The sequence below is a fragment of the Scleropages formosus genome, chromosome 11 (genome assembly GCF_900964775.1).
Source record: "Scleropages formosus chromosome 11, fSclFor1.1, whole genome shotgun sequence".
Taxonomy (NCBI): Eukaryota; Metazoa; Chordata; class Actinopteri; order Osteoglossiformes; family Osteoglossidae; genus Scleropages; species Scleropages formosus.
The window spans coordinates 3,105,193-3,129,703 of NC_041816.1; the positions used below are offsets into that span (position 1 = coordinate 3,105,193).

Genomic DNA, 24,511 nt, shown 5'->3' on the forward strand with positions numbered 1-24,511 from the left:
ACAGAAACCCCAGAGATTTCACGTGTTGCTCTATCTCACCATTTTAAAGTGTTCGACACTATTGCCCTAATTATTAGCTTAAGAATTAACGCTTTATTATAGAGGTGAGGAAGCAGGAAAAAGCTGGTATACCAAGTCTAGTCACAGAAAATTACGTTTATTTTTTTCCCACTCCATTGAATGAGGCAACTGCAAGAAAAGAAAAAAGAAAACCGGCACTTTGAAGGCCTCTGTATCAGCAGGAGTCTTTTTAACTTCTTACAAAACCACTATTCATTTTTGAGACGATTCGACATGGACAGCCCCATTGAAAGACACTCAAAGATGGCAGGAGCATTTTTCTCTGCAGCACCGAACGCCTCCGCCCCCTTATGGTGGGAGAATTTTTTTTTAAAACCGACCCAGAAAACACTAATTTAAGCACAAAAAGTCTCATCTATAATTCAGACATAAGTCAAACTTGCAAAAGCTTCATTTAGAGCTGCCTCCAAAGCCATTCTTTATGGCCCCTCTGCTACCGAGACGCATACAAATTGAGTGCGAAGAGGTACGCAGAACGGTCCTGTCATGATCCGTAAGCCAAGTCCAGCTTCCCGGCTGCGTGCAACGTTATCATCAAGGGCTTGGATCACTGTAAGATAACATGTCAGGGAAACTGGATTATGAGAACAGATTTGCCATGTCACTTATCTTAGCTGAGAAGTGTTTTTGAATCAATTCCATTGAACATTTTCTTCTCAAACACTTAAATTCAAACCCAAATGCTGATTTGTTCAGAAAAAAAAATGTAGCTAGGAAACATCAACTTATGGGGAATTACAGGCATTTTTATGATGAAATTTTGAGAAGCTGATCAAAATTTAGGAAGCCGTGCAGTTTTTTTAGGCCATCGGTCATGTTTTCCTTAGATCCAGGTTTCAAAACCAAGGGTGCGAAGCGCTGGAAAGTCCAAAGTTTAGATTTATTTGCTTTTTTTTTGGGGGGGGGGGGGGGGGGACACCTGTGACAACAACTTGATTAGAAGATTTATATGGTCAAAAAACAAGGCCAACAAAACACTTCAGAGTTATCGAATCCAGCGGCGGGTTTGCAATATCACTTTCACGGAGGATATCAGGACTGCTGTACTTTATCGGAAAGGAGCAAGCATGCTTACAGCTTTCTGCACCAACTGCCCCCTGCCAAATTTCATCAATAACCCCCATCCACCTCAGGCGAGTTTTGCACAGAAAAACCTCCCTGTTCCCGACCGTGCTTTGAAATATTAGAGACCTTTGCATGAGTTTTGGCCCAGGCTTCTGAAGCCATGGCTCAACTACAAATGGTCTTGGTCCATTTATCTGTCATTTACTACTTTGGGCCAAGATGTGTACAAATCTAATTCAAATAAAATGCTGGGGCAGTGCCTCTTCTCGACTTTTCTCTTCCCTCTCCGAATCATAGACACGCGATTACTTCCCTCTGCCTTTTTTCTCTCAAATGGCAATATGCTTTTTCCAGTTTTACACACGATACCCCAGCTACCCATCCCTTCCCTGCTGTCAAAAAGGAAAACTTAATTCGCTGTTCAGAATTTGCCTAAATTGTTACCAGGAGCAACAGAGTAAAGACTTACCAGATCCTAGATGTTTAAATGCTGTACAATGCATTAAAAAAAAAAAAAAAGAAGTACTGGCAATTTCACAAGTTGCACCGCTCATGCAGTAATGGAAGAGTAACTGGGTATATTTTTTCCTCCAGGAAAAACGATTAACACAAACAAACGTGTGCAAACATCCTGTAATCTAAATGATCGCAGCCAAGCTTCATTCCTTCAGACGGAAAACATAAATCATCGGGGGCAGAGCATAACTCAACTCGCAGCGCAACGTTTCTCAACGTTCCTTTCTACTCCAAGCGACACGAGGTCCAATAGAATATAAAGAAATCTTGCTTGGCGATGGACGCGCGAATGTCCTCGTATGCACCCCGGCTGAACGCGCTGCCCCCGCCCCCCACAACAGCGCCACCGGCATCAGAAAACAACGTGGGCCAACCCATTATACAGTTAAGGTGAAGGTCAATCCAAGTGCGCAGGGCTGTGCCGACGCCGACGCCTGAGCCCCGCCACTTTCGTTTCTTCCGTCGAAGCGAAAGAACACACCAGCGCCGGCAGCGACAGCAGCCAACACACAATAAACCTTGTGGATTAAGCTATAACAGGCTGCGTGTTCTCATTACGCACTGAACTAGTTGGCCCGGCCGTGCCAAACGGTAATTGCGTTAACACTTTGATGAAGGGCTCACACGCAACAAATGTCCTCCTCCTCCCAGCGCGCTACACGATAGGGTCTCAAAAAAACAGCTCTGGCAAACTGGAAAGGAGGGGGGGAGAAAAAAAAAAAAAAAAAAAAAAAAGTGCCTTGCTGCTTGTAAATTCCTACAGATTGTGGCCGAACGCACATATGGGACGCATTGAGAACAGAATGCTCAACAGCTGTGGCGGTGGACTCTTCACCGCAACACCACTGTAAAGAGAGCGGAAGCTCGGAGTGGCCGCGCTAATAAGCCGCAAACATAGCCAGAACAGGAGCGGCCAGCTCGTGCCCCTTTAACCACCCAAGCCAGGCCTCAAAACCCGAGAGCGGCCCGCGGGGGCCGCATCCCTCAGGAAATGAAACGGATTGTCCTGTAAACGGGAGACGAGGTCTCGCGTGCGCCGAGGCCTTTTCTTTCTTTCTTTCCCGCAGCCAGCGAAATCGAGCTGTTCTTCGTTTTTCAAAAGCAGTTTTCCGACAATCGGACCGGTGAGCACGAAAGCGTCAACAATCGCAAGTTTTCTGCCTACGGGAAGGAATGTTTAAAAGGGGGCACCGAGGTTCTTTGAGAGCTGCTAACTTTTTTTCACGACAGAGTACGACACAGCGATGAGAAACCTATTCCTCAACAGGCACAAGTGCCCATTTCTTAAAAAAAAAAATAAAAAAAAAAAGTTTCATTTAATAACCCAACTTCATCTTGGAAGGAACTTCTTCACATTTACATGTACACCAGTATATGACCCATTGTAAGGTAGTATATCTAGCAGTGTAAGTCACCACGGTGAATAAGGTGTGTGGGCTGATAACACTACATAGTATCCATTGGAAGTCATTTTGGAGAAAAGTGTCTGCTAAATAAATAAATGTAATTTCAGCATCACCAGTTGACGTGAAACGCTTTGGACTGTGAGGAAATGACGGGAAACTGTTACGATAACGAATGTTAACCATTGAAGCGACTGTCCATTTTGATGGGATTTGGTAATTTAGTATAAATGCATACCTTTGTAAGGTTGAGGAAGACTATCAAGATATAAATATTTCCAAATTTTTGAATTACACTTTGAGTGGATGTCAGTGCAGGATTTTTTAATCAGATTTTTTTTTTTTAAAAAACACTTTTTCACAGCAAGAAGCCTTTTGTGAACAGCTCTGCCATCTGATGGCTTGGTGCAAAGCTAAATGTGAACACTGCAGATCACGGGTTCTCACCATGACCTTCTCAATTTGTTCTTTACAATTTTTTGTAGCTCTCCCTTTTAATTAGGTATGTCATCTATGCCACAGCATTACAAGATACCTAAAAATGTACATCTGTACCACAAAATTAACATGCAACATAAAATATATGCAAATTTAGCCATTCCAGCACAGAAAGGGCTTGAAGAAAATTGTTGCCCACCTCGGGTATAACAGTTTTACATCAGTTGTACATTTTGAACCAGAAGGCTGTGGTTTTAAGCACCAGGTGGGACTATAGCTGGCTGAGCGGACAGCAGACTATGTCTCTTGAATTAGTCTCATTTCTTTCCCAGCACTGCTCATGTGTGTTACATTTTGTAAAGGCTAAAGTATTCCCTGTGTATGGTCTGTTCGCAGATGTCTGAGAAGCCAAGCACATAAGCACATTTATCTATCATCCTCTTAATTATCATCTGATGCATTTACAGTATGCTAATTGCAATGGATGAAACTGCCCATAGGACTAATATCATATATTATGGTGCAGCACAGCGCCTGCTCTGCGTTATTGGACATGGGATCAATCCACACCTTAAATGGCCACAAAATATGCGTGCGCGCAACTGCCTAGGTGTATCACAGGGAATGTTTATACAGAGTTCAGTGTAGTGTATTTAGCATTGCAATTATTTACCTGCCACCTGGTGAAAGTGGTGAACAAAGAACAGAAGATGGAAAGGAAAGCCAGTGCAAAGGAAAACCAGTAGAGAATGAAAGCTTTGGCATTTCACTGTTACCGATGGACAGGGATGAAAGTTGAGCACTAAAACAGCAGCATGTCATGTTCCCGGTCAATTTTCCCCACTTTCTTTGGACTGCGCTCACACCGCCTTCTCGGTAACCAGACTACGTCGTGTGGCTCTTCCTCAAAGCGTCACACCGGCGGGCATTTAATTGCGACAACAAATCTCGGTGGTTCACGTTCACAAATTTTAGAAATGCAGAAACGTTGCTTCATTCGCCGAGGGACACTTTCCTTGCCCTGCGCACTCCTTATAAAGTGAATAAGTACTGGAAAATGAAGCAGGAAACAGCAGAGGCATTGTCAGCAGTCACATTTTTTTCTGGCTGACTTCGGCTGATGCTGGTGCACCGCACAAAGTGCCCTCTGACCTTTGAAATTACTGCGAGGACATCTGTAGCCTACAGCAAGGGGGAAACGGCAGTTTACACAACCAGTTCCGCTCCGCAGACAAGTGGCTACTTAACTTCTAATGCAATGAAACTACAGGACGCAACACCGGTTATGACAAGAGGGGCCTGTGCCGTGGGGAGAAGGGAGGCCGGTGCCAGCATCTCGTTTTTGTTCGCAGGAAATTCCATAGTTATAAGATCCGATATGCCGACAAGAGAACCGAATGCTGAAAGAAAGTGACCAAGAGAAGCGATTTCCCAAACATTTTAATTTAAAATAAAATATATATAAATAAATAAATAAATAAATAAAAACATGACCCAAGACCAGTGATTTGACCACATTTTAGGAATCCTGAACTGAAGATCAAAGAAGAACCATTTCTGGAACACGTTGAACATCCTGGTTTTTAGCTCCACGCATACGAAGGCTACGGCCTCGTTTCGCCGTTTCAAACTCATTTTGTTTCAAAAGAAGAAGTCTCTGCATCAGAGCTGCCGAAAGACGGGACACATTCAAACAGGGTAAAAGAGTAGGTGCTTCAAAAGCTTTACAGTGTGGGAAGATGAACTGCAGCAAAGAACTGACAGTGTATACCACGACCTACATTAAAAACAGTGGGAAGATGCTTGTCCCAGAGGAACCTGACTTTGCTGCAAGGGAAAAACTTCATGCCTCCACAGAAAAATCATTCCGAGCGAGAGATGAAAGACAGAAAGAGAAGGAAAGGGAAAAAAGGAAAGTAAAGAGACTAGGAGGAGGGCTACAAGGCTTCCAGACTTGTATTTATAATCATTCAGGCAGCAAACAGGCACATTCCAAAGCCAAAAGCCATTCTGAAAACCTTTCATTCAAGACCTATGTTGATTTCATTTTGAAAAAGCCTGGGCTAAAGAAAAAAGGTAAACAATAACATGTAAATGTGCCCTTCGTTTCTGAAAAATGGCCCTGAATCATTAGTAGGCATTTAAAAAGGCTGAAGGGAGGCCCAGAACAAAACCTTCATTCTACAAAAAACTTTAATAATAAATTAAGACTGACTTTAAAGCGCAAGGATTCCAGGCCCATTAGCACTTCAAGCAGGTTGTTTCTTTCAGGGGAATGTGGGTTTACGTGGGAAAGGCAGCGAGGCCCGCCGCTTCGGGATGAAGCGGAGCGAGCGGCGCACACTTCGCGAGGCCGTTTAGGGGGCTGTAGGGCCAGGGCGGCCGCTTCGCTGCACGTCTGGTGGGGGCGGCCCACCCTTTATGCCCTTATTGGGGGGGGGGGGGGTGGGATCGAGGGGTCAGCTTAAGAAGAAACAACAGAGCTTCTTTCTCACTCATGCCATTGGTTAACTGCACTGTGAAAGGCAACCATCCCCCTAGACACCCAGCCCCCTTCCTGCTTCATTTATTGCTTATACAAAGTTGGTGCCCCCAGGATACAAGGCAAAACCCTCACAGGTGTTTTCACAGATGGAAGAGACAAGGAAGCATGTTGATTATTACATTACCAAAAACATTTCCCTGAGCGCTTTAACTAGGACATCAGGAAACAAAAACGCAAAGGCTCTGAAGAAAACGGGGGGGGGGGGAGAAAAAAAATATATGGCTAACTAAACTCTGATACCCTAATGGTAAACTTGATCGTAAAATAAACCAAGTTGCAATGTGCCATACACCTGCCATCCCAGGTGAAGAGAGTGTGTACTACATTCATTTCTCCTGCAAAAAAGGAAACATATTGTTTGTTAAATGAAAAAACAACAGTTTTCTTCAAAGTTATTGACTATGTTAGGTTAATATCCTAAAAATTTCCGCATTTTCACAAGGAGGATTTTTATTTTTATTTTTTAAACCCAAACCAATTTGGAGTAAATACAACATAGGAGGACGCTATCAGGGGATCGAACCTCGATCCTTACACTGCAAGGTGACAACAGTAAGCACTACACTACCTGCTGCCCTAATAAAAATTACTTCACACAAGCTGTACAAGTCAGGAGACCTGCCTGCCTGCAAGAGGTCTAGAAAGCCAGAGGACTAATGCTGGGAGAAGCACATGAAAGTAAATGTCTGCCCAGAAGTGTGCCTGCAGTGCTCTAACACCCTGTTCAGCCCCCTCATTTGCCATGCCATGTCCCTTCCTCTTGGTTTCCCGAGTCACATCTTAATTTCCGAAATGCAGTGCATCAGAAGAGGATTTGCGGAGGTTACGTGACTAAACGAAACCACGTCAACCATGGGCATGTAGGAAGGTGGCTCAAATAGGATGCAAGATAAAGGGGAGGAGGGACGGTTTGTTTGCGAGGCCCTGCCAAGTGGCTCCTGGAACATGGTGGCAGTGTAGGGTCCTTGCTGTACCAGGACAGAATGCACAGACAGGAAGGCCCCAGTGCGCAATGAGGAGCTGCCACTCGCCCGACACCAAGGTTCACCTGCGTCTAATCAGCACGCCCTCACATCGGGCACTGTGGCACCACCCTTGGAGCACGAGGCCCACCCCCTCTTACGCTGTGAGCTAAACAGATTCATTAGAACATCTGCTAGTATTTTCCTGAAGTATGCTGCTTTTCTTGTGGTATAAAACAACACTTGAAAATGTATGCAGCAAAAATTGATGTGACAGAATGTTGCATGTTTTGAAAGGACACCAACAATTTAGGCAGCGTATTTTCCGAAAAATATGATATTTAAACAACAAAACAGCCGGACTTCACGTTTTGAGCAAAGTAAAATGAATGTCAACGCTGAACATATCAGTGAAAATAATCTGAAGTCACATGTCACTGAAGCACTTGAGGTTAACGAACACCACCTCCCCAACATGCTCAAAATCTATTCTGAGAGCCAAGGTACCTGGCTTGCACAGGAAGGGAGACTGCAGCGAAACACTGAAGAGGCGAGAGAGATTCGAGTGGAGATGGGAGGGATGTGGAAAGGAAGAGGCATTAACCTTTCTGGTGTGAAGGCCTAAGTGCTTGAACCCTCGCGTTACTGGGGGGAGAGCACTCGAAAGAGACAGACATATCTGGTTAACGGTCAACAGCTAGTTGGCAGAGGGACCATCTCATCAGCTCTGCAGTGCTGTTGGCACTTCAGTGAGGTCATCGCTCCACAACTAAAATTATGAACGCAGCCAGCCAGAAAGTGCAGAATCCCAGGCATTGCCCAACACATACCACTTTCCAACCCTCACGCTTCACGTTACCTCTATCTTGTTAGTCCTGGCATCGCCCCAGTACAGCTTGCCCGCTTCGTAGTCCAGGGCCAAGCCATTGGGCCAACCCAGAGAAGAATTGATGAGCACCACACGCTGGCTCCCATCCAGGCAGGCACGCTCGATCTTTGGCTTCGCCCCCCAGTCTGTCCAGTACATGTATCTGTGATAGTCGTGGGATTAACAAGACATTAACAAGCAATTTGATGCCATATACCCATATTATCAGCTCATCCTGCACTTCTAAAACAAAGGAAGGGCAGACTAACAAGAGAAAAAAAAAAAATACTGAATGGTGTCTGTGTGGCAGGACATTGAAAATTAACTTTTTATACTGTCTGGACATTTAAGAGAACTGACAAACGTGCTGCCATTTGAGCCCATACGTACTATCAGTTAAGTATTCATAAGTGTTTGAAATGCTACTCTATGTCCCATCTACAGTCCAAGTTACTGTAAGTCAGCCACCATGACCATCTGCTTCAGCAGTTAGGATGATCAGGCTTATTAGGTCTTTGTCAATGTTTCTGAAATCCCTGGCAGAACAAATCAAACGGATCCTAAAGTAACTCAGCCACCCGAGCAAACCTTTAAGGTCGTCGAGTCTTCCATACTAACCCTCTGACTGGGTCCAACGCAATGGCCCTGGGCTCATCCAAGTTCTCCGAGACCAGGATTCGGCGCGAGGTGCCATTGAGCCGTGTGACCTCAATGTGATCCGGGCCGGTGTCAGTCCAATAGAGGTTGCGCGCAACCCAGTCAACAGCAATGCCATCTGGGTGGTCGATCTCGGTAGTAACGAGTGTCTGGGCCTCGCTGCCATCAATGCGGGCGCGCCGTATACCCTTTGCCTCATCATCTGTCCAGTACACATGGCCGTCCACGGGGTCATAATCAATGGCAATGGCATTTCGGATATCATCCACCTGCAGCACGATGTCAGTGAAGTCAGGCAGGTCCAGAGAGATGCGCCGCAGGTCAGTCCTCCGGGCCAGCAGCAGAACTTCCTCGGCTCCTGGGTCCAAGAATAATGACAGTGAAAACCAAACCAAGGAGTGTTCTCTGAGCAGAATTTAAATCATAGTTTAGAAATATTTCCTTACTGAAGGCCTAGTATTTGGAGAAAAATTTGCTCCCTGGTGAAATCAGTGAAAATACAAAATCTGGCCTACAGCAAGTGACATTTACACATAGCGATAAGTTTTTCTTTTGACCTTTGACATTCCGACAGATGTCCTGAATACAGGCTATCTAACCAACATGAGACTTTCAAACCATGGAAAAGATTTGGGGGAGGGAATCACTTATTTGATAATTCAAAGACCATGATACATTTCATTTTATTGCTCCAATGACGCATTTTAATTTTATCTCTTAGTGTTGAACATTAATTTATATCATTACCATTTCCCTAAGTTGTGCTTCCACACTGCACTTGCATGCTACACTTTTTTTGGCAGCTGAATAATTTTGCAGAATGCAGCTGAAACATAGGAGCACAATACCTTGAATTCTAACTACAGATTTAAATAGTAGGAAGAATTCAGTTTACAGAAGTGAAAACATGGGAAACCTTTCAGAGGCCTGCCATACAATGACAAACTTTATGCTACAGAGAAGCATGGGCCAAGAAACCAAAAATATTCTATTTCACATTTACCTTTAACAACATTTACGGCATCTCTTACGTGGTCCAGAACATACCAACACAGAACAGCAGGCTTTTGATTAATGGCTCTAATGTGGACACATGCACCATCAACAATATTTTTTTTAAACGTAAAAAAAAATCTCAGCACAGGGAGTTTTGTTAGGTTCAAATAAGTCTTTTCACTGTCTTCACACAAATTATGACTCGGGGCTGCTGACCCCCATTAATCTCCCAGCTATCAGCCGCTCTGGATGGAGGGAGAACACCCGAGAGGAAAGTCCAAGAGGAAAAAGAATGTAAACAAGGTCCGGACAAATTAAACAAGCAGACCTGGTCATGCAGGTGGGGTCATACGGCTAAACACACAAACAGGGTGAGCAGTGAGAGACCCCACTTTAAATAACCATTTTGGGTTTATCCCAAAGCAAAGCTCAGCACCTGGGAGGTGAACCAACCTTCACCTGTGAGGTTGGGAGCTGCAAGTTGTGATCTTATTGCAAGATGCCAACCTCTCCCACCCTGCAAGACATGCCATCGTTCTGCCAAGCAGCGGGACAGAAAGTATGAGTGCACTGGTCAAAACGCCACGTAGCTGGCTCCAAACAGCATGATTCATGTATTAAATTTTGACATGTCTTACCTTATTCTGTCACTGCACTGCTTGCATTAAAAAAAAAAAAAGTACACAATTCGTAGAGGAAAATCTTGAGACTTCCAGCACTTGGACGATGCACTTAGACTGACATCGCTTTTAACCTAGAGTTAAGCATATGCCCTCTCTATCACACCAGATAAAAAAGGCTGACATAGGTGTAACATGCATGAAAGTTCTTGGGAACCTCGGCACATGAATCTGCAACCCTAAGTAGCCGGATGACATTACTGCTAAGAACAGGACACCCACCGTCATGGTAACAGGGCAGCAAACCTGCCCCGGACAATGCAGATGAGCTCTGAGCAAATTTTCAGTTCCATACAAACCAGATTTCCTCCACTAACTTGATTTGCAGATAAAGCAAACCAAAAGATTAAACAAAGCCGAGGGCTAAATAACTAAACAAATCAGACAGGGCAAAAGATGACAGAAACCGGGACTGCTGAAAGTGAAACAAGCAGGAAGGCAAGGCCAGGCGACGATGTGATCAAAATTAGCGGAAGCAGACATAGCAAATCGCGCCATTTGGGAGCAGTTGACCTAGAGCCACCATCTGTCATAGATTAAGTCTGTCAAAGCACTCTGAATGTGACTGCAATAATAAAGATTTGTCAACACTGCGCTTCGCACAAACATCTCTACTGAGAACAGTAAATTAGATTAAATGCTCCATTGCTGTGAACGTCATAATACAGTGAGCCATTCAAATCCTCTTTGTCTACTAAGAACTCGAGCGATGCTTTTTGAAAAATTATTTTCGCCCATGTCCAGATTAAGTTACTTGTAATATTACGCGCAACTTACATTGTTACTTCTTTCTCTTGAAGACGGGGACAAAGGAGAGGAGGAAATCAGCACTGGAATTCCCCATAATACACTGCCTCGCCTATTCTGAGCATTGACATAAAGCTGAACATCAGCACATATTTACATCCATCCTGGGGTGCGGATGGAATGACGCATCAACACAGCCCATAACCACTTAACATTCTTTAGGAAGTAAGCCCATGGACATTCAGAAACGCGCAACGTTAAAGCACATACAGTACTGCTCCGAAGCATGGGAAACCTACGGGGATGGTCATTATTCTTGAATATTACAATAAACTCATAAAATTTAACCTTAAACTTGTAAAATGAATAAATGAGTATGATTTTCACATCATATTCTACTTACTTGGTTTAACCAATGCAACCTGGTGTTTGCTTATTATTGCACTTGCACTACTTGTACTGCATGCATTATTTCCTCTAAAGCAACATTTGGAATTGGTCGTTGGTCACACCTATTATGTCAGATGAGAAAGACTGCTTCTCATTAAATAACCATGCTGTGGTAAAATTGAGCGACACAAGGGAGTGCAGATACTTTCAAGTAGCACTGCACAATCCTTAAAATTGATAAACTGATTAACAAGATGTACATGGCACAACGTACGTCCAGAGGGATTAAGACAATAACCCAGTGATTTAAACCTAAAACGTTTCAGGGAGAAGTCGAATATGAACACACTTCCAGACCACCTACATACTCAGAGACGGTTGTTTATGCACAGGGGCTTTAACAAAGGAAATACTGTGATTGCAGAAACGGGAGGGTGCTTTTTTGCATCTTTTCCATTATGACTGAACGAACCCCTTCTGCAGAACTCTTAAGATGAGTTTAAGAACCCCCCTACAAAAAAAAAAAAAAAAAAAGAGAAATTTGTTTCCCCCCCATCAGCAAAATAGCCAACTATAATTACACGTATTAAACATGTAAAGAAGTTAAACAAGTTTTCCAATCAGTGGAAAACATGAAAACAGCCATTGTGCTATTTTCTGAGCAGGTCCTCCTGCCTGAGCCGGAAGGTCAGATGCTCACCTGGCCGACAGGTCTTCCCATCATCCTGGAGGCGAACACCAGTAGGGCAGGCACAGCTGTAGAATGGCTCCATAGGGGACAGCAGGCACAGATGGGAGCAGCCACCATTGCCATGGCTACAGGGGGTGGACACTGCAGCAAAGTCGGACACAGGTCATTTCACCAGCTCCAAGTCCCAAGCTTTCACTCCAAGGATACGAAGAAAGCTAGTGATATACATCCAGTTACAACAAGAACATGAACTAAAACGTTCTCCACAATTACCTAGAGAAGGTGCTGCTTCATTTAGATTAAAGGAAAAATAAAGTCAATTTATAGCTAACTTCGCTAACTACATTACTTTCTGATGTTTTTTTGGACTTGCTATCTGAAAGAAAAAAAAAACAGTAAAATCTTTATTGTGCTCCAACTAAAACATTCCCAGAATGACTGCAGACATGCACTCATAAATGTTCCAGAAGGTCTAATTTCAGTATTTTTTCAACATGACTTTTCGTTTGCTGTGGTTCCAATGTAAAGAGGAGTCTCCATTTTTTAACTTCGGTTCTGGTTGCATGTCATTTTTTTTCATCACGCACAATGGCAGATTTAAGAAAGGTAATGAATGAATAATAAGCGCCAGTGAAAGAGCAAAATGCTTCCCCAAAGCACAGCCGTGAAAACATCTTGTATCGCCATTTTAGTTTTAATTTCCATCAGTTTGCAAACTGAAAACTGATCCAGCTAGTCCCCCCAAAATAAAGACCAAAAAAAAAAAAAAAAAAAAAAAAACGCTCTGACCCCAGGCGTCTGACTGGCAACTCTCTCAACCGTAACCCAGAGGCTGTGAGTGGCTTGCACAATAATGGATGCTAGGTGTCAAGATGCAACAAACTTAGAAACAGAGAGGCATCAACAGCCATTCTGCACCACTTGGGTGGAGGAAGAAAGCCAGAATGTGCTGGAAACCATCTCACCCCAATGTCTGTGGAGACAGATTATTTATTTGACTTGGAGAGCTGGTCAGATGCTTGAGACGGTAGCGGCCCTGAGAAAACAAAAGGGAGCGTACAGTTGTGTTGCATTCCTCCGCTGGCTTTTCAGCTCCGAGATCGAGGACATTCCTCAGGGAAGCAGAGTGACAGCAATTACGGGGGTGGAGGAGGAGGTGGTCTGGATTTATATGCAGGCAAAGATACTTGTCGACAGTTACTGGACTGTTTTAATTAGAAAACTCACAACTGAATCTACAGCATTAAGTGGAGCAGCCTGTAGTGTAACGGTTGCAGCTACTGCCTTCCACGCAAAAATCGCAGGTTCAAATCCCCGCTCCTGCTGCAGCGCGAATGATCAAGGTACTTATTCCAAATTGCTCCAGTAAAAATAACCCAGTTACGTAGATAAAGCGAGCAGACTAACAAGTTGCTTTGGGGAAAAGCATCCGTGAAATGAATAAGCGAACGATTGGTTAAAATGGCTCCTGAATTTCCAAATAAAACTGTTCAGAGTTAAAGCTCTTAAATGAGTGGAGAGGACTTTTTCTGCAGCGAACTGGTAGAGGAGACAGAAAAAAAAAAATTCTTAATGCAATGTCAAACCTCAGCGCAGCTAAAAACATCCAGAGATGGGGGGGGGGACTAAGCAAAAGGTGGAAAGAAAATGAAAAGCATTTTAAAAAATTGAAAGTATTAAAAACATAAAAATCAAGGGACTTTATACAAGGGAAGGTAGAGAATCGTGCGATCTCCAGCGCAGGGCTTTGGAACGGAGACGCTGAGGATGAAGCACCGGCCCTGGAGCTTCCTCTGCAAATAAACAGGACCAAGGCTGTTGAAAGGAGGGTGCCCCTTGAGGGCTGGTGATGCCGAACTCTGGGGGTTACAGGGAAAACCACCGGAATCTATCACTCTCTGGAGAACAAAATGACCAGACTGTGCACCAAGATCCAGCGGAAAACAGCCTAATGCTTTTCTATCCTTCATTCGATGCAGAGGGAATCCCTCTCAGACGTGTCGCTTCTTCTGAGCTTCCTGTTGCTTCCTTCTAGCTTTTCACAAGATTCTTTTCTCTCTGTTGTGTCTACCGTGATGAAGAACCGAGTTAATGCAGCTTATATGGAATTTCATCAAAACCAGCTTACTGTACATTTTCAGCTTTTTGTACAACTGAGTATGAATCTTGGAACAATTTTTCCTGAAATGTGATGCCCCTGTTCCGGCCTACATTTTACATTATAGTCTGGCACAACCTCCATTTATTATTTGATTCCTTGAGGTTTATGTGAAATAGGAAAGATAAGACAGGCGACCTAGTACTCAGCACTTACACAACACTGTGGTCTAACTTTTGCACAGGAACACATACAATTGTAGCACTAGACTGCTGTGTGGTGAGGCTCACCGTTAGGTTGCCTGTCCTTGTCCAGCACCTGGATGTCCATAGGAGAGTGGAGACCACTGAGAACCTCCCTCCTCTTGTCACCTGTCTCCTTGTTGCAAGCATGGATGGACCGCGTCTGCCAGTCAGTCCAGTACAGAGTATCGCCCGAAAGCGTGAGGGCGAAAGGGTGAGTGAGGGTGCCCTCGACGACTGCCTCCCTGTCACACAGGCAGACACACAAAAGATATGGATAAAGTCGATTACTTCAACCTTGTGCATTTCTGCAAAATGAAGCACGGCGTGTTCCTATTTCTACAAAGTTCTAAAAAATTTATAACCGTTTACCTTCATACCAAGATTAGTATCTTGCTCTCTCCATTGCTCATTCAAAAAAATAGTAACAGAACATTCACTACAAAGGAATGCTTTTAAAAAATAAAAAAAATCCCTTCATTACGAAGAAACCGACTGTATTCAAAGCGAGTTGCACTTGTTTATCTTTACAACTGTGAAAAGTATAAAAATGTAAAAAAACTACCCAAAAAAACACATACACACAACTAAACAACTAAAGCCTTGTTTTGAGAGCTAAAGGGGTCAGTGAAATGGGTAAAAACCATAAAACCTCTTATTATGAAAGTAAACAAATTACACTATCAGTGACATTTCGTGCAGAATCCATTAGTTACTGAGCAAATGCTGCTCAACTGACCGTCAGAAAAGTGCCCATTAAAGGCATACAACTATACAGCAGAAAAAAATAAAATATGAATGATGCTCAGGTTAAATCACTAACAAAGGACAAGCAAAAATTCAGCCTTTAAAAATTTTTAAGCACTGGAACATACTTTACAGTGTGACGTGGCTCAGTTTAATATAGCAGAAACAACACAGCTGGTTGTAACTTGTCTGAAATGCAAACAGTACTATATACCGTAACCCTCTCACACATCAAAAATTAGACATTCCAGAATGTACAGACAGAATTTTTCATTAAAATTGAAATTGCAGCACAGGCTCAAGCAGGAAACTAAAGCTAGGGGCCCGGGTTGGGACTTCTCACCAGTGCTGGGGGAGGCAGGATTACACAGAAAATCACAGAGGCGACTTCAAGGTTAGGTTAACTTGTGGATGACGAGGTCACGGGGAGTGGCTGGAATGGTTCTCAGTGGAGATCTTAATCAGATGCCACAAGTCCGTTACAACAGTTGCTCCACCGCACCTCCCAACCAGCCAGAGTCGAAGCAAGAGTTTGTTTCCATTACCTACGGACTTGCGTCTCTAGCTGCGCAAAACAGGTCCTTCTGGAAAGCTGAACGGAAGATCGTGCCAACTTGAGTCACCGCAGCCCATTTCCCAAGCAACAACATCCAGATGACTCCCAGACAGGAGACAAACATCTCACGGTGGCTTAGAGGAGACAGCAGGGACCCCTCACCGTAAGGAACCATCCAGGTTGGCCCTGTGGATGAAGGTGAGCTTGGCATCTGCCCAGTACAGCTTCTGCTCCTCCAAGTCAATCGTCAGACCATTTGGCCAAAAGATGTTGGATTCCACAATGATCTGCCTGTTGCTGCCATCCATCCCAGCTCGCTCAATGCGGGGCTCCTCCCCCCAGTCTGTCCAGTACATGTATCTAAGGAAGAGAGAAGAAGGTCTTTCAATCTCATGTGACGTTTAATAAGTGATGCAAACACAGGGTTTACTCACATTGCTTTATTCCACACAGTACACTCTTTCTAGATTACAACCTTCTCCTCTGCCCTGCCCTGATGGTATCCTTCTCTTTGAGTTTCTCACTTAGATTTAGACGCCCTGAGAAAAGCAATGTGAGGGGTGATGCACCTGAAATGGAACCTGCTATCTCAGTGGTGCACATCTTGAAGCACAGCTTGCTTGTATATCCCCAAAGTGGCATGGCAGTGAGCAGAGGGAGAAAAGAAGCAGAAAAGAGAGCAACAACAGCAGAGGAAGAAGTCATGAATAAGTAGCAGGAAATGAGAATTAGAATGGGTGTTTCTCTATTGAAAGCTTACATAAATAGGCAGATAATTTTAGCTGACATATGTCTGTGGGTAAAATGTAGACTAATTAAACCTAAAGAATCTACATTCGTATACAGAAATGGAAAAGGAAGGGATACAAGTCATCTGAAAATAATTCAGGTAACTGGTGTGGTTTTCCCTTGAAATTCCAATGCAGGGGATGTTACTTGGGTCAGTATGAGTCAGACTTTAGTCAGTTATTCAGAGATTCAAGAGTCATTTTGTAGAACTCTGTGCTCAGGTTCTCAACGTGAATCAAGTTTCACGCAAAGAGAATGCTCTCAAGACAATACAGGAATGTGGGAAATTCTACCCAAGTTTGAGTCCTACCACGTCTTCCAAAAACTGGCTGACTAATAAACAAATGCTCCTAGTCACGGAGAGAGCTCTCAGCCTGCACTTAGCCGTTACCAAGAAAGATACGCAACACGACCATCAAAGGGAGTACCATGTTTCACAATGTTGGCTAGGATGAACGTCAGACACAGTGAACGCTAAATGTAGGCCAAAGGGCCGACATGTCTGTCAAGGGGTTTGCACTAGCTAGAAGATCAGCATGGAAGACAAATCGAGAAAAAAGCAGCTAAAAAAAAAAAGCCTGATAAAGACATTCCCCGTTTGCCCAACAAAGACGCCTTACGATGTTATTTTACCCTTATTGTTTCAGTCCTTTTTGTTTATCTCTAGATGAGTACATGGGGTTGACAAATGCTTCTTGCTGTAGTTCATATTAAGGCTTAGTTTCTGAGCACCTGCACGTCAGCCCATGAATGGGTCCGCTGCTAGGTTATTAACTATAACTTTTTTCAATCCAATAATTAATAATATTTATTTATCTGATGTGTTTGCCCATGACATCTTATATGGAATATTTGGACAATAAGCTTCTTACACTGATTTACCCATTTATACAGCTGGGTATGATTTAATGCATCTGTTCAGGGTAAATACATTGATTAAGGGTAGTACAGCAGGAATTAAATTGAGTGCAGACATGTTAAACTACCAGTTTCTCCTTGCAGAACACTGAGGTGTGTCCCTGTTCCATAACTTGCTAAAGAATGAATGACTAGATAACTGTCTATAATCCTGATGGGATGGCATTCCTCTGAAGTTTGCTATAATAGCCATATTGTTTGAGATTGCTACTAATTTGGTAAAGATTAACTACAAAACCACCAAAGCAAACAGAGACCATGACACTGCCGCCTCCATACTGGACAAACCCACTCTGCATGTTACATATACTCACCACTCGGGCTCAAATATTTAACAGTGTGACTCAGTCCATAAGATCGACTGCTGCTCCTCAAAAATCCAGTTTCTGTGGTTTTTTTTTTTTTTTTTTTTTTTTGAGTGGAGGCAAGTCTTCTTTCAAGCAGGTGTACTCAGACTTTTCACTGGTACTATGGCGCAAAACCAGGTACTCTGAACAAGAGATTTAAATGTCTGCCTACACACACTCTTTAATTTTTTTCAAATGAAAACAGGAACTGGTTACCAACTTGAAAAGGGATAGAGATTTCATAAGAAAGAACCAGCGTACAATAGAGCAATCTTTGGGTAAAACCCAAGTCAAACCACTATTCTATACAACAAAGAAATTTAAACACACATTTCTCTAAAATGTACTGACATAAAACAACAAGTCCTGAGCTATCAAAACAAGTTCCTTAATATTCTGAGAAAGGTTTTTAAAAAATCTGAAGACAAATACGTTACAAAGCCAGTAAAAGCATACGGTGGGGAAAACTGGTGACTCATAAGTTACTACATCCAAGTAAGAGGACACCATACCAGCAACACAAATACTTATCGAACACCAGGCCACCCTGCAAGCCGAACAAGAAAATCAAACAACCTCCCACCCCACCCCCTGGCAGGGGCCTTGTATTGTTCTGCCTATTGCTGCTGCTGAAGCAATGCTTTGGTGTGAAACCAGAGCCACCCGCACTCAAATCCCATGCTCATTGGCACCAGTGTTAACATGGTCACCAGCAGTGAAGAACAACAGCCACATGGTCCAGGAATTAAATCCATACTAATCAGAACAAGCAGAATTATGAGCCCGGGGGAAATTAGCACCAAACCCAAGAGAAGTTACACCGGTAGCAGCATTTGGCATTTCCTCTTTAAAAAGCTCTTCTCTTTTGTGTTAATTTTTTTTTACCAGTATAAAAAAGGGTTATAATAAAGTCCAACTGTTTCTGTGTTTGGGCGGTCTGCTTTATACTGGTTTTCGCACTGAAGCCTGCCAGTATGATGAATATACTAGACAAGCTGTGTTTATTTGCCAGCAATAAATGAAGCCATACAATTAACAGCCATTACGTTACCTGCTGGGCTGCATGTGCTTAATGACATAACTTCCTTTTAATGACATACAACTGAAGAAATTAAACCACTTTTTTTTTTTTTTTTAAACAATACTTTTTTTAAACTGAATAATGATACACAAAGCATAATAAATGTCTGTTTCCACAAATAGGCAGGAGTCTTGCAAATCCCAGTTTCTTCTTTTTGGATATCCTCACTCCAGTAAACCACTTAAAGGTCTCTGCAATGCAGAGACTTGGGGATTATCGATGCATTCGTCAAACAATTTTCCTTTTACGTATCTCATTGTCCTGCCCGAATTACTTTTGTCCAGATTATTTGAAGTAAACTTTCAGCTATGGCAACAAACGTTTAGTTGATATAGAATTTTCCTTTTGTGAACCCCAATGATCCAAGATGGTATGCACATGTCTATGTTGGTATGCTCTAAAGAAAGGGGGGTGGAGGGAAGCCAAGCTGACTGAAGAAAAACACGTCCTGTGAAGTCTTCTTCACATGGTTCTTCGTAATAGTGAGAACTAAAAAAAAAAAATATATATATATACTTCAGCCGATTCCAGAGAAGATGCTCTCATCCACAAAGACTACACTACACTGCAGACTACACTGGTCAGATTCAAGTGCAGTGACTGAAAACCAGGTAAAGCTGTGGACAGCATCAAAACAAGAAAGCTTCACAAATATGAAGCTGTTCCACCAGTTTTAGCCACAGCGTTTTATATTCAGAACCTTGCTTTATTTGTCATAAAACAGTACGATGATATAAAACTGCACGAAAAGCAATTTTATCCGCTTTCAACAGCTGGGGAGAATTTAAACACAATAACTTGAATTCAGAATAAGGCAATAACAGCAAGAATGCCTGATGGACTGAGTCTGCAAAAAAGCCTTTAAACAAACAAGACAAAACCTGAGATGGCAGTTTGTTAGGACTGTTAAAACACCTCGCCCTTCACTGGTGTGTAATAAGAAAACACACATTCGACTCTAATGCAGCAGATATTAAACTGAAAGCTGAAAGATTTAAACTTTTATGAGGAGTGATTTGAGATACTTTCACTTTGTACCTTTTGTACTACTGGCACGACCTTAGAAACAAACGATATGCCTATCTTGACTGTCAGCATTATATCATAGCAGTGTAACAAAATGCAAACAATCTGTACAAAAAGTACAATGCATAAATTGTACTTTTGCTGAGATGTACGTCGCTTTGGACAAAAGCATCTGCTAAATGAATAAATGTAAATGCAATCGTTGAGGGCAGAAATTCTTTTGGAGAAAACAAATATCTCACAGGAACAGATCAGATTATTTAGGGACAAAAATTTTAAAGCAAAGGAACAGACAACTCAGATGAAATCCTGTCCAACATTAGGATTCACAGGAAATCCCCCTCTAAGTAGTGAAGATAGCTTAATTTATGTTCAAAAAAATATTCCAACCTGATAATTCTCGTACTACACCACAAAGTTAGACATACAAGGTTAACATTTCAGGTCAAAATCCAGAGCACTGAAGGCAGTCCAGAGCTTTTTCAAGAGAGAATCGCTTAAGTGAAGACATTCATTTTTAACTGTCTTGTGACCTCAACATATCCAGGAGTCGATGTGAAAAACAACATTACCTCACAGGTCAGTGGACAGACTCCAACGGCTGCCTACACCAATGGGGCGTCCTGCTGAATAAGTTCACAGAACAAAAAGAAGCGGACAACAGAGCCACAAAGTTCCTCCACGGGACCACTGTGGAGATGTTTACATTTGTTCTAGGTCTGTGACACCTAGAGAGATCGAGTGGAGGGTGGCAACCCCCTAGAGAAGCATTAAACCCAAGATACTTACCGATGGGCCGGGTTCAAAGCGATGGCCCGGGGCTGATCTAGGTCCTGCCAGAACAGAACCTTGCGGAAGCTGCCGTTCATGTTGGCCACCTCAATGCGGTTAGTCTCCGAGTCGGTCCAGTAGAGCTTGTGTCCGAGCCAGTCGCAGGCCAGGCCATCGGGGGAATCCAGGCCTGCCAGTACAGTCCGGCCAGAGCCTAGAGTGGCCTCTTTCACAGCTAAGAAACAGAAGACGAAAAACCGGGGGGGGCGGTGGCGGTCAAGGGGTGCACCCATCTCTTCTAAACACATTTTACTCCACAGTCATCATTTCTTCATCTCCATGACGGAGTTAAATAAACTGATTTCCCCCCCATCCCACTGAAATTCTCTGGGACCAAATTAAGGCTATCAGATTTGCTTCACCTACAATGATTTTATTGTGTTACTGACTATGTATAGTATGTAGAAATTGTATTATGTTAAAAGGTATATCAACACAAAGCACTCCAGTACTCTGGAACAGCTGGCTTATTAACACGCCAGTAAATATAGGCAATGATCTTAAACAACAGTTACCCAACACAAACATACTATGTCCCCCCAAAAATAAAAAAGTTTACATCATTCACGTGGACATGTGTTATATCCCAATGTCCTGTCTCGTCTCTCTCTCTATGTCACTGACCTGGCACTGTTCACAAAACTAATTTAAAAAAAGGGAAACTGCAGGACAAAATTTTGTAGGATAGGATAGAGATGCCTAAAAATAAGAACCATGTACTATTGACTTATTAAATTCTTTTTGGAGCAGCAGGTGGAGCAGTGATTAGAGCTGCCACTTTGCCCTTGAAAGACCAAGGTTTTAATCTCACTTCTACAGCAGTACCCTTAATCAAGGTACTAACCTTGAACCCTAACATGTATAAAAACGTATAAAATTCACCCTGTTGTAATAATGGGTAAATCAGTGTAACTGAACACCAAGTCACTTTGGAGAAAAGCATCAGATTATTAAATGAAAATGCAGCACATAGGGTTGAGTTAAAGCTAATTTTACAGTTTGGGGGTTGCATGAATTGTAAAGCTACGGAAAAGCATGAACAGCCGTGGGGCAAAAAAAGACACTGATCACAGTCAGGAGACAAAGTGCTGTTTGTTGTCAAGAAGTGCAAAACAATGCAGTGCCACGGGGGAGAGGCCAATGCACTACCACTGCTCGACTGGTCGTAGTATGTCTGCTTGATGGCCTCCTCGCTGACGTCTGTCCAGAAGATCAGCCCCTCGGAGAAGACAAAGTCCACCGCTACCACATCCAGGCCGCTGACCACGACCGTGGACTCGGCCCTCCCGCCTTCCACATCCACCAGTCGCACATCGCGTCGGTTCGCAAACAGCAGCAGCGGAGACCCTGAGAAGAGCAAAGAAGATGACAAGAAATGAAACAAGTGAAAAAATTTCTTTAAATTTGTTAACATGTCTACCTAAGGGAAGGTTAAGCTCTGACTAAAAGCACTTTTTTTTTTTTTTTTTTTTTTTTAATAAAGCCCCCACCGAATTGACATTCTGTTAGACAAGCAAGAACGTTACTATACATTTTGCCTTTGCCGAAAATGAGATTACTGATTTCAAATGAGTTTGTTTTTACACAGGCGTTTATCCAGACTGCTGGAGGCCAGTTTAGTCACACCGTCACAGCAGCAACTGAATGGTTGGCCATGGTGACCCAGGCTGTTGTCATGGTGTGGCGGCACACACTTGGGTGCCAGAGCTGAGGTGAAGAGAAGGGCGAGTTATCGGTTTGGGCTGGCACTCACCTTTACCAGAGCTACAACAAAAGTGAAGACAAGCGTATTTAAACACACTCTTGAACACGAACACACACACACACTCACTCAATTCGTGCTCCATCATCTCAGTGCCCTTCCAAGTCAAAAGCACGCATAACGGAAAAAAGACAACTGCTGGATTGCCACAGGTTCACTTTTTTTCTTTTTTAAAATTGAAAAAGGCTGTTAACATGCTGTTTAGCTGTAAATCACATCCACAGTTCTGCCGCACGATACAAAAGACAAGTATGCTCACTTCACCGTATACTGATGAGGAAGACATACCGGTGGAGGGCGTTACCCGTACCTGTGTAACAAAGGGCAAAATATTTACACAAAGATTATCATTATATTTATATATAACGATTTATTCGTTTTTGACATAACTGTCAGATGGGTCCAGAGACCTGGAGCTCAGTCCTTTCACTGCTGACAAAGAGTTAATCCTGAGAACTTCCTCTCCTGACAGCAGGAAGTAAAGTAAGCACAGCTTACAGGCCATCTTTACCTGGTGCCAAGATGATGGGCTTTCAGCCTGCTTAATTATCACAGGGTCATGGGGCAAGTGAGCTGACAAGCCTTACAAATAAACTGGGGGAAAGTAATCGGGCCTCCCTCAGCCATCTCCTACCATCTCCCCGGTCCCTACTGTCCAACAGGAGAAAAAAAATTAGGCAAAAAGCTACACGGGTGACTAGCGTCACAACGAGGACGTGGTGGTGGAAAGACACAGGAGCGCAGGAATTGTCATGCTTTGGGAAAGGGGTTCATCTGGTGTTTCAAGCGAGCGGCCACAACATCCCATCCTTCAGAAAGCGCACGGAGAGTTGAGCAACAGACCGGGGGAGAATGGGAAACGAGGGATGGAGTCACCAGCTCCCACATGCACTCACATGATACATGAATAACGGTCTAAAGAACCAGTATGTAGGCTCCGTGCAGACATTCGGTGCACCGCAGGACAGCAAAATCCATCAAATGAAACATGAATGAAAACATGAATGAAACATCGCATCACCTAAGAACATGAGTAATGCATAGTATGAGCTTTTTACAGTGTTTCTGTCACAGAAAGCGAGACTGGGCAGACAGATGGCTCTTTTCACTATTTTTTTTTTTTTTTTTTTTTTAAAACGTTAGCCCGTCGTACAATTACCACACCCAAGCTAACACTGAAAGTTGGAGAAGTGCTCCATGAACTCAAACTTATTTTCATGGCCGAGCAATTCGCGGGACCCCACCGCTCCAGCGCTTTGCTTTGGCTGCAGCTCGTGTCGTTCATCACACGCCGCCGGAGCAAGAGCGAGAGAGCCCAGGGCTGACGCCGACGGCCTGCCGCAATTCCGTGGAGCTGCGGGACGAGAACTACGTCTCCCCGAGCGCAAAGCGATGGGACATCGATAGGCCAAAGCCCTGCGCCAGCAGTGAGGATTTGGTCATGGTTTACCCCAGGAGGCTACATATAATATGGGAATAAACAGTGCACAACGGGAAGCGGTATGCATGTTTGGGGGGGGGGGGGTGAGAAGGGGTGGGGGCTTTATCCTCAACAGCTGCAGTTTTATGACGATCAGAGCAGCCAATCTGCAAGTGCGATACTAGCCCTTCGCCACTGCACGTGCGCCAGAAATCACGCGGAACCAACAACGACACTACGCTCTTAAAAATGCACAGCTTTTGGTTACAGCGAGCCATATATCCGCACACGTTCATAAAAGCGACATTTCTCCCAAGTGACTTACAAGGATTTCCCCCGAAAATGTCATTTTAGGAACAAAAAAAACTTAACGATTTTCATAGCAAGAGAGGCAGTCCAAGGCAACGTTTCGGTGGAACTTCAGAAGTACGCGCGCTCGCTGCCATCAATGTGCACAAATACAGATGAGTGCTTTTCAGCATTTTGTTGAAATCGCAGCAAAAGATGATCCGGGAGTAAAATCGGAGCAGCCTTACTGCACTTTTCACTGTTCTTGCGCATTTCACGCAGACAAGACGACCGAACCTGTTATCACAATGGCAACAAAATACAGAAAATAGGAAGCAAAGCACCGGTGCCTCGCAGCTCCTGGGCC

The 24,511-nt window shown here is 43.4% G+C and overlaps 1 protein-coding gene across 2 annotated transcripts in view; it reads right to left on the reverse strand.

The window, feature by feature from the left end:
* Window positions 1-24,511, reverse strand: part of LOC108934668 (low-density lipoprotein receptor-related protein 5-like) — a 44,391-nt gene that overhangs the window by 14,871 nt on the left and 5,009 nt on the right. Inside the window, exons 2-8 of one of the 2 annotated variants that reach the window (XM_018752675.2) lie at window positions 21,824-22,021; window positions 20,633-20,849; window positions 15,845-16,042; window positions 14,428-14,624; window positions 12,049-12,180; window positions 8,497-8,893; window positions 7,870-8,041 (exon numbers count right to left, since the gene is read on the reverse strand). In XM_018752675.2, coding sequence (XP_018608191.1) covers window positions 7,870-8,041; window positions 8,497-8,893; window positions 12,049-12,180; window positions 14,428-14,624; window positions 15,845-16,042; window positions 20,633-20,849; window positions 21,824-22,021 — 1,511 coding nt within the window. The remainder of the gene's footprint in view (window positions 1-7,869; window positions 8,042-8,496; window positions 8,894-12,048; window positions 12,181-14,427; window positions 14,625-15,844; window positions 16,043-20,632; window positions 20,850-21,823; window positions 22,022-24,511) is intronic. The other variant, XM_018752676.2, reaches the window with a different exon arrangement.